Raw genomic sequence first — 15,769 nt, 5'->3', positions numbered from 1 at the left:
CTTAGGTATGTTCTGCAGTGTGCCAGGGTGAACTTGGGTGGGCTCTGCTGTGCCCAGGGCAAACCTGTGGAAAACCTGGTGCAGTACTTCAATTTTTTTGTAGTTATTTTCTTTTGTCAACAAATGGTGCCATTACAGTTAGGAAGCCAACAAGAATGTGATACGTGTATAAAAATGTTAGTGTTTTAGTGGAGTTGATATTATTCTTGGTGCTGCTGCTGTTTTAATTTTGTATGCTACTCTTTCATCTGATTTTTTTTATAAGAAGTCTTGATGATTTGTACAGCTGTTGGGGGGTTTTGAACTTTATGGCTTGTCTGTTTATGGTAAATCTTGGAGCATTACCTGTTGCATTTCTCTGTAAGAAGCAAAAATTACTTGCATCATAATAATAAAAACAATAAATACCTTATTTTTTAGTGCTTTTAATTGTCCACTACATTCATATCCATAGGTTACTTTGATATACAGATGCCTAATTTTAATTATTTATAACAAGTTACATTTAATTATTTATTATCATTTTCTAAGTAAGCATACATTTAGCCTTTAAATGTATGAGAAGCCCTAGATTTTAATGCCCATAAGTGTCCGCTACACTCATATCATGGGTTACATTTATTTAAAGTCAGTTAATGTTAATTATTTAGAATGCTCTACATTTAGCCTTCAAATGTACGCATTATATATATATATATATATATATATATCAATGTTACCAGAAGACGTGTCTGCCCCCCCTCCTGACACGCGCCTTGGAGACGGAGACGCGTCTTCGGTTCTTTTGGCGTCTCCGAAGTCTTCGTTTGGGCCCGGAGACCTTGTGCCTGCGTCACCCATTCTCCTGCCAGGAAATTTGGCGTCTCCCATGCATCTCCGCCAGGAAAATGCAAGGTATTAGGTTAAAAAAACAAATAACAGTGTTTTGCATTTTCATCCATCTGGAGGCATTTCTTCGGCCCTAGAATAGTGAAACGCACCCAGATGAGTGCAACCAGGCTTGGAAATCATGTTTTGTTAAATGTACATTTGTTTTTTATTTATTTAAACCCTAAATCATGGCATTTGATGAGACCACCGTCTTGCATAGAGTTCACATGCCGTGTGAATGCTCACAGCCTAAGTTGCTGAATCTTGGGATTTTTTCGGGCGATTCCAGGTACGAAACGTACTGGAATCTGATACTGAAATAAATCTCCTGTGGGTACGTCAGGGTTCGTGTTTTTAGATGCCAAATTTTTTAGTGATTCTAATTGGATCTTTTTGATATTCTTAAGACCTACAGTGCTGATTAGTAAACTTAGAACTTATCTATCTTGAGATTCTAGTTTGATCTTTTTGATATTGAAAGCTGAATTTAAATTAGTATGTTATGTTTCCAAATTTGAAATTTGTAATGGTTTTGTTTAGCATATGTATTGGTATATGACAAACTAAATTCTATTTTTTAGCTGCCTATACATACATACATATTACACACACACACACACACATATATATACATGTACATGTATGTATATATATATGTGTGTGTGTGTATAGATATATATTATATATACATATACATGTATGTATGTATGTATTTCTGTATATGTACATATATGTGTGTATATATAAATATATGTTATTTTTGTATGAACGTACTGAAAATGTACCCAACCCCCAAAAAAATTCTGCCGTACCAGCATTTCGTACCCACATACCCGTCCCTATTCCCGTACCCGATTCGGCATCTTAGCTCACAGTTTTTTGCATATAGTTTTTTCTTCATGCACCTGGTTTATTTATTCAAACTGAGAACTGTAACTGTAAACAGTTTTCACATGCTGTGTGAATGGTTCCACATTTTGCATACATGTCTACCAGTGCAGTTGCTATTTTCTAGAAATTATTAAATTATATTTAAAAAATTTGCCATCTCCAAGTACCCCCCGTCTCCTATTTTTTGAAATTTACCATACCGGTACCGGTACCAGTCTCCAAAGTTTCCAGGTAACCTTATATATATATATATATTTGGGATAATTTGAAGTTAAAGATTTACTTACAATTTTATATAGTATTGTGGTATTCTGAATTTAATTTCTTTTGATTTTTATGTGTTTTTTGTATGGACATATCCAGAGCAAACCCAACTGAAAACTAATTTTTAGTACTGGGGCATGTGAACCTGAACTGGTAACTTTTTGTATTGGCCAAACAGTAAGAATTTCATAAGAAATAAAAAACAAGTGTACAACAAACCTGTTTAAGTTGCAAATGTTTCTCACAATATGCATGATGATCCATGCCTCTGACCCTAGAATGTGTTGGCATGGAGTACAACTTTAGAATTAAGAGGTTCCAAAGTTATAATATCAATGAATTGAGATGCACACAAACCATTTTCAAGTCTACTGGTAATATATGAATGTGCTTATTAACTTTTCATCAGACAAAAACTTACAACAAGCCTGTTTAATTTATAAATGGTTCTGTTGACATACATGACGATCCATGCTTCTGATGCCAGAATGTGGTGGTACAGTGGACAACTTCAGAACCAATGAGTTCCAAAGTCATAATGCGATTTGATCTTGCAAAATACTAAACTAACATCTGGATTATTCACACGTATAAACAGAACACAGATAGCATGATAGTTCACAGAACACAACACATTAATCATAAATGGCTATTAATACATTGATTACAACCAGAAAAGGATGTGAGATTGAAAAATTGGTTTGGCTGATCCTATATGCAAGATTTTAGGATACTATTTTGATAGAGAAGTACTATTATTCTCTTGTTATGGACACAACAACTGTCAGTTTTCAAAGTTTTCAAACACCCAAAGAAGGGTCAATGCTAAAATTTAGTTTCTTTTTCTTCTTAATCTTTTCTTTTCTTTTCTTTTCTTTATATTTTCTAGTATAGTTTGGTGACCTCACCTATTCTCTGAAAAACGACTTGGATTTTATGTGCTTTTCCTTGTTATATATTATTATATACAGTGATAAGCGTGAAGTATGAAAAAATGCAAGTTCTAAAATACTGCAAAATTATGGCACTCAAAAAGATATAATATTACATGAACAAGATTAAGTTTCTGTGCAATTTTTTGAATTATTATAAAATCTTTTTTTCTTTTATGATGAATTTCTGTATGTATAGTTTAAAAAGATTTGCCCTACTAATTTATGCCTAACTTTATAAAAAAATATGTAAGTACTAGCAATTGGCTTACTTAACCCCAATCCAGTTTAAAAATAAATAAATTAGTAACCAGATTTTCATAATAGAGAATTTCATGTCTTTTGGAAAGAGGGTAATTTGAGGTGCTGAAGAAAGGGTGACCTGACACTGGAATTTTTGGATAAGATAAATATGGTAAACGCTAAGAAGATACACTCTTAAAAGGGGTTTCACTTTTAAGAGAAAAAATGATTAGGAATTTGAAAGATCAATTATTTTCTTTTGCAGCATAAAGAGGTGGTTAAGATTAGTCCAGTCAAAAGTTTAACAAATATCCAATTTTTGTCTTTTGTCTGTATATTTGAAAAAGGCTTATCGTGTTTTTTAAAAATGGTGCAGCATAAAACCATAGACAGTGTGCTTGCAAGGGGGGAAAAACTGGACTCTTTAGTGGAGAAAAGTTCAGATCTGAGCATGGCCTCCCAGGTAACCTACTTATAGATTGGCAAACCTTGACAAACATTCCTATGCATGAAAATTGATCTTTTTGTAAAATCTTCTCTTGAATTTGGTCTGACTTGGTTTCCACAGTAATTTGACATTCTTTTATGGGGCATGTAACAGTTATTTTACAAGCAAGCAAAGAAAACCAACCAATGCTGTACAATATTGTAATTTGTGGATACTCAACTTCTGTCGGATTTCCTGAATTTACATCAAGGTCTGGGCATCATCAGTTCTCATCTATCTGATCATAAACTAATACTGTAGTAATGATTTATTATACATGGAAACCGCATGAGGTGAACAAGCTTTAGGTTAATTAAATGTATTTAGATTTAATTAAATTAAATTTTTTTGCAAATGTGTGTTTCCTAATTCTATATGTTTTCTTAATAATACAAAGGCAAGTTGTGGTTTGTAAGTGATGCAAAATTTCAAGTTATAAATTGCAATTTAATTATTTTGTTTATCCTGTTTTGAATTTATGTTCGTAAGGTATGTTGGCAAATTGAAATTGTGAATTTCATATCTTATATAACAATCTTGAACAATTACATAATTTTATGTGCTTGTGGGGTTCCAAATTATCATATTCTAGTTTATTTATTCAGATTTCACTTTTACTAGTTCAATTTAATTCTGTTTGTCCAACCCTTTATTTGAAGAAATAGAAAAGATAATGTAACAAGGTGTAGTACATGGATTTCATTAAATGAGTGTGGAAGGGCAGAGTTACTCTCAAAGGTAAGATATGCCATTGTTTTGGGTAAATGTTTCCTAAATGGTTTTAATTTGATGATGGATTGGTGGGTGGTGGTTAAATAGCTTTGGATCAATCAGCCTTTGTGGATAAACATTTGAATGCATATTCACTTATTAATTTGGACTAATTGAATTATTTCAGATGTATGGGAATCAGTAGATGTATAAGTTCGATGTACCGTGTTTTTTTCCTGTTTTGATTCATTAACCTTGGGAATTTTTAGCCTGGCCCAAGCCAGTAGAGGTTACAAATGGGGGACTTCATCCCCAGCATCAATGCTAATTGTCCAAATATGTGAGCACAGTGGCTCAGTGGGAATTTGTACCTCTGTGGCTACAAAAACACCATGATGTTTTAACCATTGCACCATTTCCTTGGGCCTTAAAGACAAATCAAATTTACTGTTATATTCAGATAGATAATTATTTTATCTAAGAGAAACACCAAAAAACCAAAAAACCAAAAAATCTTTCTGTACATTCCTCAAAAGACCTAGATATCAATTTGATTCTGTCAAAGACATACATGAATCCCTCTTTCCCAAGAGGTTTATTGTTCCTTGTTCATTGGACTTCTATGTTCATTGGACAAACAGGGATGTCAAACCAAACAAGAACAGAGTAATGCAGTGCAGATATTAAGTACAATAGGATTTAACATTCCCTCACAGAGCATTATATGTGTTTTGAGGACATGAGTGCTGTTGTGAACAAAGTGTTGGCAGTGAGCCAGCATCCCTCGCAGGTATTTGCGACATGGTTTAACAGCCTCGTGTGGATTCTATAAGTCTAGTGGTTGTATCGAGCATTGACAGGTCAATCTTTTGGTGCAACGGCAACCCTAGCTTGTAACAAGTGGTATCAGAGCTTGGTCACAGGGTCAAATCATGCAGGCTGCGGCGAGTGACGCTGGGAGGGGGATTGTTGGCAGTGGGTCAGCGTCCCTCGTGGGGATTCGCGACATGGTTTAACAGAATCCTGTGGATTCTATAAGTCTAGTGGTTTAACAGACTCCTGTGGATTCTATGATTCTATAACCCTAGCTTGTAACACAAAGGTCACTTGAACAAATTGATTCACAGGATCATGCATGTTGAGGAGTCCGAAGGATATGAACAGAGGTGGATTGAAACTATAAATGTCATTTGGAAGCCTTTCTTCGATCTAATAGGAGATCAATGAACAGCTTGATACTGGCTTTGTGACCCGGAACATTAGCTTTCATATATCATTCACCTGGTCAATGCACAAGGCCTTGAAAAAACATGTCCATTGTTAATGCTATTCTTTTGACGAAAAGGGTTATGTCTATTGTTGCAGGAATAAAAAATGAATAGGGTATGTTGAACTGTCCATTTAATTTAATATTAAATAACACGTATCAAAGAAATTGTGGATCATGCGTAGAGCTATCCACCATCTGTGAGGTGAGTAAACCAATGTTTACCACTCGGAATAGCTATTTCAGCAAAGAACTATTGATTCTCTAAGGTTCCTATAGAACATTATCTCATGTGCTGTTAGAACGGAAGCACTGATTTTTTTTAATGCATATTTAAATGTGCTTTAAATTAATTAACTAAAACTTTCATTATTAATCCAGAAGTCATGCTGTTAGAATAGAAGCATTTAATGCATATAAAAAAATAATGATCTAATTCCAATATTGTTTCATTAGTAATCCAGAAATTTGGATGCTGTGAATTTGTCGGACATGAAGGGGAATAACAGTGATGATGCTAACACACTAAAATTTCAAATTCAAGGACTAAGAAAAACTACATATTTCAAGCTTGCATGCTTGAATAGTTGACAAGACAAATCACCCAACCAAGGTATAAAATATACAATTGCTGGCAACTTAAGGTGCAACATAAGATTTCAGCTTCTTGAGAAAAATGTTGGTTGCATGATCGGTGAAAAACAATTTGGTTATCCTAAAATTTACAAGCTTTGTGAAAACTTATAATGGAGATTGATGACACCACTTACTGGGATTGGATGTTGTGCCTAAAAGGATGTTCAACCCAATTTCAAAGAGGCTGAAATGGTTGGAGTAGTTCTGGCATTGGATGCTTATAACTTAATTAGATTTGATTAGTATTGTATGAGTGGCTCTTGTATAACATTAGTCGATTTCATTGTTGCAAAGTAGAAGGGGAAGCTTCTATTTGAAAAGAAGTGAAAACTGATAAAAATATATATTGAATGTCTCATAAAAGAACAAAAAGAACTAACGAGTTACTGCAGTTGTGGTAGAAGGGGTTATGCAGAATGTAACGAGATACTGCAGTTGTTTCATCAAGTACATGAACTTGAACATAACCTGTTACATAACACTCGTATCACATTTGTTAGTTATGCAATGCAACTTTAATGTGTACGTGTAGAAAAACATTAAAGTAATAAACTGAATTAAAATTTTTGAAATTGATTTTGCTTCATTCTTAGGGCGAAAGATGCTAAATCATAAATGTGCACGACTAGAGCAAATGATTAAAAGTTGATAACTGATAGTGAAACATCTTGTTCTGTGTATTTAATTGAGAGCAACTATATGTGAAAAAACAATTACTAATTAAATTTATTAGCTAAATACATAGGGAGAAAGTTTTATCAGTAAGAATGTTACATATACCATTGCTTTTAACTATATATGCATGACCAAACCATTAGTGGTATTAGTTGGAGGTCGCCTTTTTATTAGTTATATCATATATGCATGGGTAGTTGAAGGCCGCCTTTTTATATGCATGACCAACCATTTAATGCAAAGTTAAATCTTTTTATAAGTTTTTGACATTGTAATTGGAAACAGAGATCAATGTTTGATAAATAAATTTAAGATGCATTTCGAATAAATTTAAGTTTTTTTTGATGTTTGATAAAAAAAACAGCAAATTAATTAGTATGCATGGAAATTGTATAAATTGACTTGTTTATATCATTTTACAGTATTTTTATGTATCTAATTTATAATTATTATTATTGATTTGCAGCTTGCAAGATATTTTTTAAGAATCAACAATGGAAGTTTTTGTTGTTGATTGACTATTGTTGCATGACAATTTGCTAAGCATACATAATATTGCAATTGTTGATGGTAGCAATGGTTACATCATTTACAACATTGCCAACTATTGAAAACTTGTAATAATCCCTAATTGTGCAACTATTGTGCAATTTGTGTTGGTAGTTGAAAATTTCAATTACAATAACTATATAATATGATCTTGCTGCGCATTTATATATGGCATGCAAAGACAAATTTAATATATATTGCAAGATATATAAGATATTATATTGAATAGTCGTTGTGTAATTTGTAATATGCAAGTTAAATGTTATTGCCCTTTTAGAAAAGGATAAGTTTTGTTATTATATAAATCTGGTTTCATGTTCCTTGCATTTATCTCATATAACAAAATCTACAAAAGGATAAGTTTTGTTATTATATAAATCTGTGTTCATGTTCCTTGCATTTATCTCATATAACAAAATCTCCAATTTATATTTTTGATCCATAATTTATCTATTTGTTTTGCATTGACAACTCAAATGATATTGGCTTGTGGAAGTGACCAATCTTCACATAAAATGGCATTTCGTACGATTTTCAAAATGTGCAAAACACAACAGATTTGGACAAAATTTTGAACATGAAATCTTCATGATCTTCATCCCCATTGTTGTAAAAATGCAAAAAAATGGACAAAAAATCGTCATGTTTTGGACATCTGAGATTTTTTTTTTTCTAAATTTCATGCCATTTTATGTGGAGATTGGCCTATTCCTTGGTTTATTGTGTCTTTTCACGACACGATGAAAATGGTGCAATCTTATTATATTAAATTGTATTAAATTGTCTGTAAACATGAACAAAGGGTATTGATAATGACAATTATATTAAATTAAGCACTAAATTTGGGAAAGGTTTCTATGGGATATGAGTGGACCATAATTTTAGTGTTGAATGATGAGGGGGTTAACTTATTTACTTTCACAAATTGTTTACTATTTATATATGCTTTTAAAGCTTCATTGTGCATATTATCTATATATGTTCAAAGCTTGTTTTGTGTTTATATTTTTAGCTTATAATTTATAGATTTTTTAATTAATTTTGTTAAATAAGAAACAATATCTTATTTTAAATAATGTAAAAAACAATAATTTAAATTATATTGAAGGAAGTGTAACTTCCACACTATTTTGATTCTTTCAAGTGCCCTTGCAATGCTCGAATATGCTATGAATTTAATTTGACCTTATAGAAACATTCAAATAGAAGTTCAAGATGGTTTTTAAGTGTATCAAGGCAAAGTTATTGTTGTAGGGTATGTATTGTGTGCATTTAGAATTTGTTATTTAGGGTTGCGTTATATGTAAGCTAAAGTTTGTGTTTGTGTGCTTAAACTTGATTTCCTTTTTTAATTTATGAATGATCGAGTCCAAATTATGATTAAATATTGGCTTGTAATTTGCCCCGTGTGAATTTTGATTTTAGTAGATTGGACACGTGTAAAGATGAAAAATAAAGCAAACGTTGAAACGTCTTAATAGAAAATTTTCAAGTCAGTGTTTGCAATGAAAAAAATAAACATAGCTATGTGACATTTGCATTAGTTTGGGACAGACATGGGACAAATATTTAACTTGGGACTATTATCTTGGTCGTTTGTGAAGATGCCAAATAGAAGATTGACATTCTTATTATTTGCAAATGTGCACTAGATTTGGACTACTTAAAATTTTAAAAAAATGGGTTTTGTACACTTTGGATTTGGATCATATAGTAGTACATGGCACGATTTTCAATCCATGGCATAAGGAGGTATAAGATGAATGATGATATCTAAAAGGAAATATGAAAACATCCAAACTATGGGAATGAAAACTATTTGGAGTGAGTGTACTATTGGATGGGTCTTGGATATTTTGAAGGTAATAAGGCCTTTGGATTATGTTATGAAGATCACCATCGGTTTTATTAAGCAAGTATTTTGGAGCAAGTATTTTGGATGTCCAAATCTCTTGAGCTTACATGTGTATTGCATCCTTCTTTTGCATTTTCTTTGATTATTGGGTAATATACTAATTTTTTTAATTTTATTTTGGGTGTTTTTATCAATTGATGGGAAATTTGAGTAGTGTTAGGGCAAGTCCTATGGGGTGGTTTTGTTTATTTTGTTTAATAGTTATTTTTTAATAAATTTTAGAATCTTTTGGTATTGGTAATGGTCTTATGATTTTATATTTTTACTTATTTGTTTTTTATTTTAATTTTTTGAAGTCTTTAATTTTTTAAAAATTATTAAGATACATCTTTATTTGTATCAAAGTAAATGTAGAACAAAAAGGATATATATACATAATATAGTGACTATATTATTTTAGTATTCTAATTTTTCACCACTTATTTCCAATTCTTAACTATAAGACCATTAATATAATATTTTTTAAATATTATCTTGAGCTTGAAATTTATGAGATCATCTAAATTGATAAAATATAAACAACAAAATTTAAATAAACATCGCATAAGGCAACTATATTAAAAATTTCTTTCCTCCAAAATCTCGAAGTGTGACAATTTATGAGGTCCAAGATTTCAAAGGTCATTGGATTAAATATATATGATGCACATTTATTTAGGACCATTGAACCAAGCATCACCATAGAGAATTCTACGTACTAAATTTCAAAGGTGTAGCTTGAGATTTGCTACGTACCTTGAGATTTGTTACCTAAAGCCACAACACCTAATGAAATGTTTGGACACTACATAAACACAAATTGTAAATTCCTTATAAATTAGTATCAACTATGAATATGTACCTTTATGTAAGATTATTTTGAAGTTATATCTACAATATTCTTTGAAACATGAAGCTTAACATATTTGGATTTACAAAATTTTACCTTGAATATTCTCATAAATTTGTGGCCAAGTCAATAGCAAGCGATAGGAAATGTAAAACAATTGAGAGTTAAAAAAAAGCTCATGAATGATTTTAGTTGATTGAATTTGAGGAAGCAATGACGCTCCCGAATATTATAATTGGCCACTAAAAGAGAGGTTAATTAAGAAAAAAGTTTATCTCCAAGGCCTCTAAGCCTCGATGATCTCTAGTTCATTAAAGGGTATTTGATAGAAGAGCTTGCCCCCATGTAAAGTAGGGGATCTTTCTCTAGACTTTAATCAAGATATAATTTATGCAATTTCTTAAATGTTTTTATTGGAACTTTTCTTTTCTAATTTTTGGATCAATACAAAATATTATTATAAGGGATTCTTAGTATTAGGTGTATATGCTTGTTTCAGATTGAAATTACAGGAGAGAAAATATTGTGGTGTAATTATAATCCTTACAAGAATCAATGTGAATCAAATACATAAGATATTCTAATAGAGATTACACCATACTGTTTTTATTAGGTAAGGCTGGTTTTGAAAGGGCTCAAAACCTTGTACAAAGAAAAGAGTTTGAACATGAAGCACAATTAGACACTAATGAACAATCAAGATGAACAACTATGAGACTACACAAGATAAAAAGATTACAAAAGAACCAACTCATCCAGTCACCCATCCAAAGTTAGGGTGGTTTAACAATTGGTCCTAAGATCTTTTCTTTATCACAACATTGGGATTCTTCTCCCCAAATCTAAACTTCTTGAGATAAGGAGGAGTCATAAAATCAATGGTGGATCCTTCTATTGATCTTAGAGCTTTAGCCATCAAAAAACAATCCATGGGGGTTTTCCCTTTAATATCTACTTTTTGAACCTCTTGAAAGGAAGAAATAGACTCCTCCTTAGAAGCATTTGATCCTTTTTCTAAACAAAGTGTTGTTTCTTATTTTTCAAGCAAGTAGTGGAGACATGGCCCAATAAATGATAACAATGACAAATAATTAGAGAGTTAATAATCGATTTGCTGCACTCAAATCTTCAAATTTTGAGGATATTCTAGTGAGTGGGGATAACCTAATTTTTCTCCACAAACACAAAATTTTTCGAATAGAAAATACTTCATAAATTTGGTGATCTTATCAGTATCACTATATACTACCCAAAAAATTTGGTAATAATCATGAAAATATTTGCATTCCAAAACTCCAAGGATATCATTGGTAGATGAACCCAAATAGGAAACCTCAATATTTCTCTCATTGCATTGAAACTAGGAGACCATTCATTCTGAGAAACTAGGGGCCATCAAGAAATATCCTAGAACATTCTTGTTGACTAGAAAAAGAAAAACGAAAAAAAGCCATTCAACACTTTTAGATACTTGAATCTTGCCTCTAAGTTTCCAAGCCCGAAGGATCCATCTTCTGATAGCATCAATATTGAGATAATTACTATAGAATCTCCCAATTAGTGAACTGCTATTCTAAGTAGACGAATCAAGAAGAAGAGTTTTTAGGAGCACCAATTTGAATTTACGCATCCTCCTTATCCTTAGGAGATAATCCCATATGAGAACTCCAACAACAACAGAAGGAGAAGAAGCAATAGTTATAGGAATACAAAAACTCACATCCATCTCAACACTTTTTTAGAAAAGAAACATCCATAGAAGCACTCATAATATATTCCTACAAATTATTGATAATCTTAGAAACCCTAGGGAGCACTAGGAGGAAAGAAAACATCAACAACCTCAAACTAAAAGCTCCACTCTTCCCGAGTAAAAGATTTGGGCTTTGAGTTATCCACAAAATTATGTGTTGTCTGGAGGGTAAAAAACTTGCAGAAAGAAAGAGAAACCCTTTTATTAGACCCAAAAATGGTTCAGTGACCATTGCCATGGAGACAAAGGAGGGATATCTTCTTCCTCCCCCCACCAAACATTAGCTTCATGACCATCCTCTTAAAAAACAACACCTTCATGGTTGTTGGCATCATCCTTTGCACTACCCAAAACACTAGTAAAATGTCAGCACAAGCGAATGAACCCCATCATCGTCAACTTCATTTGCATCAACACCTTCATCTTCTATCGAAACATAGGTCATCATTGTTAGGGTTCGAGAAACCACCTTCGCCTTTGCCTTGCCTACCATTTATATTTTTATGGTGCATATTACAATATATTTAGAAGGGTAAAAACACACAATTTCCAATGATTGTTTTCCATGAGATCATATCTTTGAGACATTGTGTGAAACAAATTGCATGCCTCATCTATGCTTCCACATTTATATAAATGTACATAAGCAATTTGCAACCACAAATTTTGACAAATTGTCTATGCATTATGCTTTAAATGATGAATTTCCATACCTTATTTTGAAAATTCAACATTGGTGCAACTAACAAGCATATTGGTATAAGTTGTGGAATTTGGCTTTGGGCCTATCAACTGCGTTTGATTGAAAATTTGTAGACTTTTCAACAAGTTGATTTTGTTCATATATTGCAATAACTAGAATTTTATTCATTTGTAGCATTATATCTATGTGCCTTGTCTATACTTCTTCATTTTTTTATATATGTCTAGCAACTTTACAACATTTGCTAAAATTCATCTATACATTTTGGTTTAATGGGTATTCAAACCCCATTCCAAAGCTCTCATTTTGGCATAGATATGGAAAATGCTACTAAAGGTTGTAAAACTCAAATTTACACCTATCATTTGCATTTGCTTGAGTGTTCTTATAACCTTTTCAACATAGACCCTTTTTGGGTATATCCTACAAACATTACAATCAATAGAATCTTGAAGGAAAATAATGCTTACAAATGTAAAATGTTGTGTAGTGACAATTCAAAGAACTATTTATCACCATATCATAAATTAAAGAAACATACAAAGTTACAAAAATTGCTACAAATAAGACAATCATTTCAATAATAGCATTTGAATACATATTGAATTTTTAATAAAATTGACTCTAGCACTCATCTACGACCTGGAATTCAATCAAGATGTATGCGAGGAAAATAATTGTCTAATATTTTATTTTTTAGAATAAATGGAAAGGAATGATAACAAATGTTGTGTAAGATGTGCTTAGGATCTAAGAGTTTAAGATGACCAATTGTGTTTGAAAGGTAGAGCTAATTTTATAGGCTTGATATGGTTAAATATTTGTTTTTTGTTGATATTTAATTTCATATAAGAGGTTTAGATGGATTTATAAAATATGCAAACAAAATAACATTGCATGTCAAGGCTTGCCTATAACCTTAAAGGTTGAAAAAATGACAAGGATAGGGTACCCCTCCATAGACCTTGGTAATGCCAACCTTTGAGTTGACCCAATAACAATATCCACCTAATATTAAAACCTAAAATTAACACAAAAAAAAAATAGCATCATTTCATATTAACATAGCGTCGACTAGGAAATCGGGAACGAATGAGCATGAAGTTTCTAAGCTAACCACGGAAACTAAACAACATGCAAAATCATCTAATCTAACAAACAAAGCTATTAAAACAAAGCTTAATTGAAATAAACAACATTAAATTCATAATGAAAGCTCATTACAATTCTTTGATGGTGCTTCACTACTTCTTTCTTCTCTATAGTGGATATGTTGCTCTCAATTTACAAAGTGCACTTACATAAATGAATGCAAGGATAATGATAATGAGAATACTAGAAATCGTGATTCTAAGATTATTTTGATAGAATAACAGTGAGAATACTAGAAAATTAATTGATCTGAATGAAGAATGAGGCCTTATTTTATAGAAATTTAGATTTTATTGAACGACCAAGATCAATTTGATTTTTAGGAAGTTAAATGGACACAATCGAATGCAACTTGAAGTTACCATTTAGAAGATGAACTAAAATAGAAAAAAGCTAGAGAGATCAAGCCTATCAAGAAAAGAGGATAATATGGAGAATTAATAAATAAAATTTTCTAATTATCTCCACATGAGGATAAATGGAGGAATTAATAAATAAAATTTATTAATTATCTCCACTTGAGAAGAGGATAAATATGATAAATTAATAAATATTCCTCATATTTATCAATTAGATAATTAAATAAAATAAATTTATTTAATTGATAAATAAAGGGATTATTTATTTATCTTAGAAGAAGATATTTATGAAAGAGGTTTAATTAACAAAATAATTAATTAAACCTAGGAGGAATCAAGTCAAATTGATGTCAAGGAACAAAAACTGAGTCAAATTGAATCAAATTGGGCGAAATTGGGAATAATTAGTCAAAATGAGTCAAAGGACAAGAAATGAGATCGAAATGATATCATAGGACATGAAAGGGGATCAAATTGATGTCATTAGAACATGTTTTAGGATAAAATGATATCATAGGATCGAAATGGGGACAAAATTACATCAACATGATAAGTTTTGGGACAAATTGATATCATAGGATCGAAATGGGGACAAAATGATATCAATAGGACATGAAATGATTAAATTGAAGGAGAGTAGAAATGAGACAAGATTGATGAATAAGAAAACATTTAAAAAATAGGAGACGTAGGTGTTGACCATTTTTTAGTGTCTATATTTTGCCACTCTTTGAGACTGCGATTTAGAGTGTTGTTTCAGTGAAAATTCAAGAAAAAATCACATTAAAAAATGGCTTAGTGATAATGGGTTACAAGGGTGCCCCCTCAAAAAATTGATCGATTTTTTTTAACAAGAGGTCAATTTGTCAACAAATATGCCAAGATTTCAAAATCATGAAAGAAAGTGAAATCATAGGTCAAACGCAAAAGATACCAGTCTCAAAAGGTGAAAAAGACTATGACCAACACAAATTGGAGAGCATGCATGTCCATCTAGGCATTCCGAAGGGAAATAAAAGGGGGTGGGAGGTTGAAAAGATCTCATTTTTACTCTTTCATTTGGAAGAGTTGGAGCTTTGAAGGAAGGGAGACTTGGAAGGATGGTGCAAATTCTGAGGGAAAATCATCGTGGTGAGCACGTGTAGAGCTACTGAAAATTAGAGGGTGCAAGACTAGAGGTATTTACCTTGATGCCTACTTGTCAATTTTTTTATTTGTGCACACTTTTTTATGTCAATTTTGGTCATTTTTTTATGCATGTCAGAAGGTCTAGGTAAGATTTGTGCAGTTGAGTGCGCATTCAACGTAGTTGATTGAACTGTTACACAATTGGAGTTGAAGCTACATAGTTGAGGCTCAAAACTGCACAGTTAACTAGGGTTTTTGACCAAGGGTTGATTTGGTTTGAAAAAGACCTAACATAAATGCCTAGGTTCCCAATTGAGGTGCTCAATTAGGGTTGTTAGTTAGGGTTTTGCATGCACATATCTACTTGGCTAATAGGATATGGTTGATACTCTTAGGGTTGACACA

General features: G+C 31.9%; 1 protein-coding gene across 2 annotated transcripts in view; it reads left to right on the top strand.

Annotated features, from left to right (window-relative positions):
- Window positions 1–7,745, top strand: part of LOC131041535 (VAMP-like protein YKT61) — a 63,136-nt gene extending 55,391 nt beyond the window's left edge. Inside the window, exons 5-7 of one of the 2 annotated variants that reach the window (XM_057974665.2) lie at window positions 3,577–3,663; window positions 3,802–3,898; window positions 7,443–7,745. In XM_057974665.2, coding sequence (XP_057830648.1) covers window positions 3,577–3,663; window positions 3,802–3,852 — 138 coding nt within the window. In that variant the 3' untranslated portion in view covers window positions 3,853–3,898; window positions 7,443–7,745. Of the gene's footprint in view, window positions 1–3,576; window positions 3,664–3,801; window positions 4,151–7,442 lie in introns of those variants that run through there. The other variant, XM_057974664.2, reaches the window with a different exon arrangement.
- The last annotated feature ends 8,024 nt before the right edge of the window (window positions 7,746–15,769 follow it).

This window comes from Cryptomeria japonica, chromosome 2, assembly GCF_030272615.1.
Source record: "Cryptomeria japonica chromosome 2, Sugi_1.0, whole genome shotgun sequence".
In the NCBI taxonomy this organism is placed as follows: Eukaryota; Viridiplantae; Streptophyta; class Pinopsida; order Cupressales; family Cupressaceae; genus Cryptomeria; species Cryptomeria japonica.
This window is presented reverse-complemented; position numbering and strand designations above follow the sequence as displayed.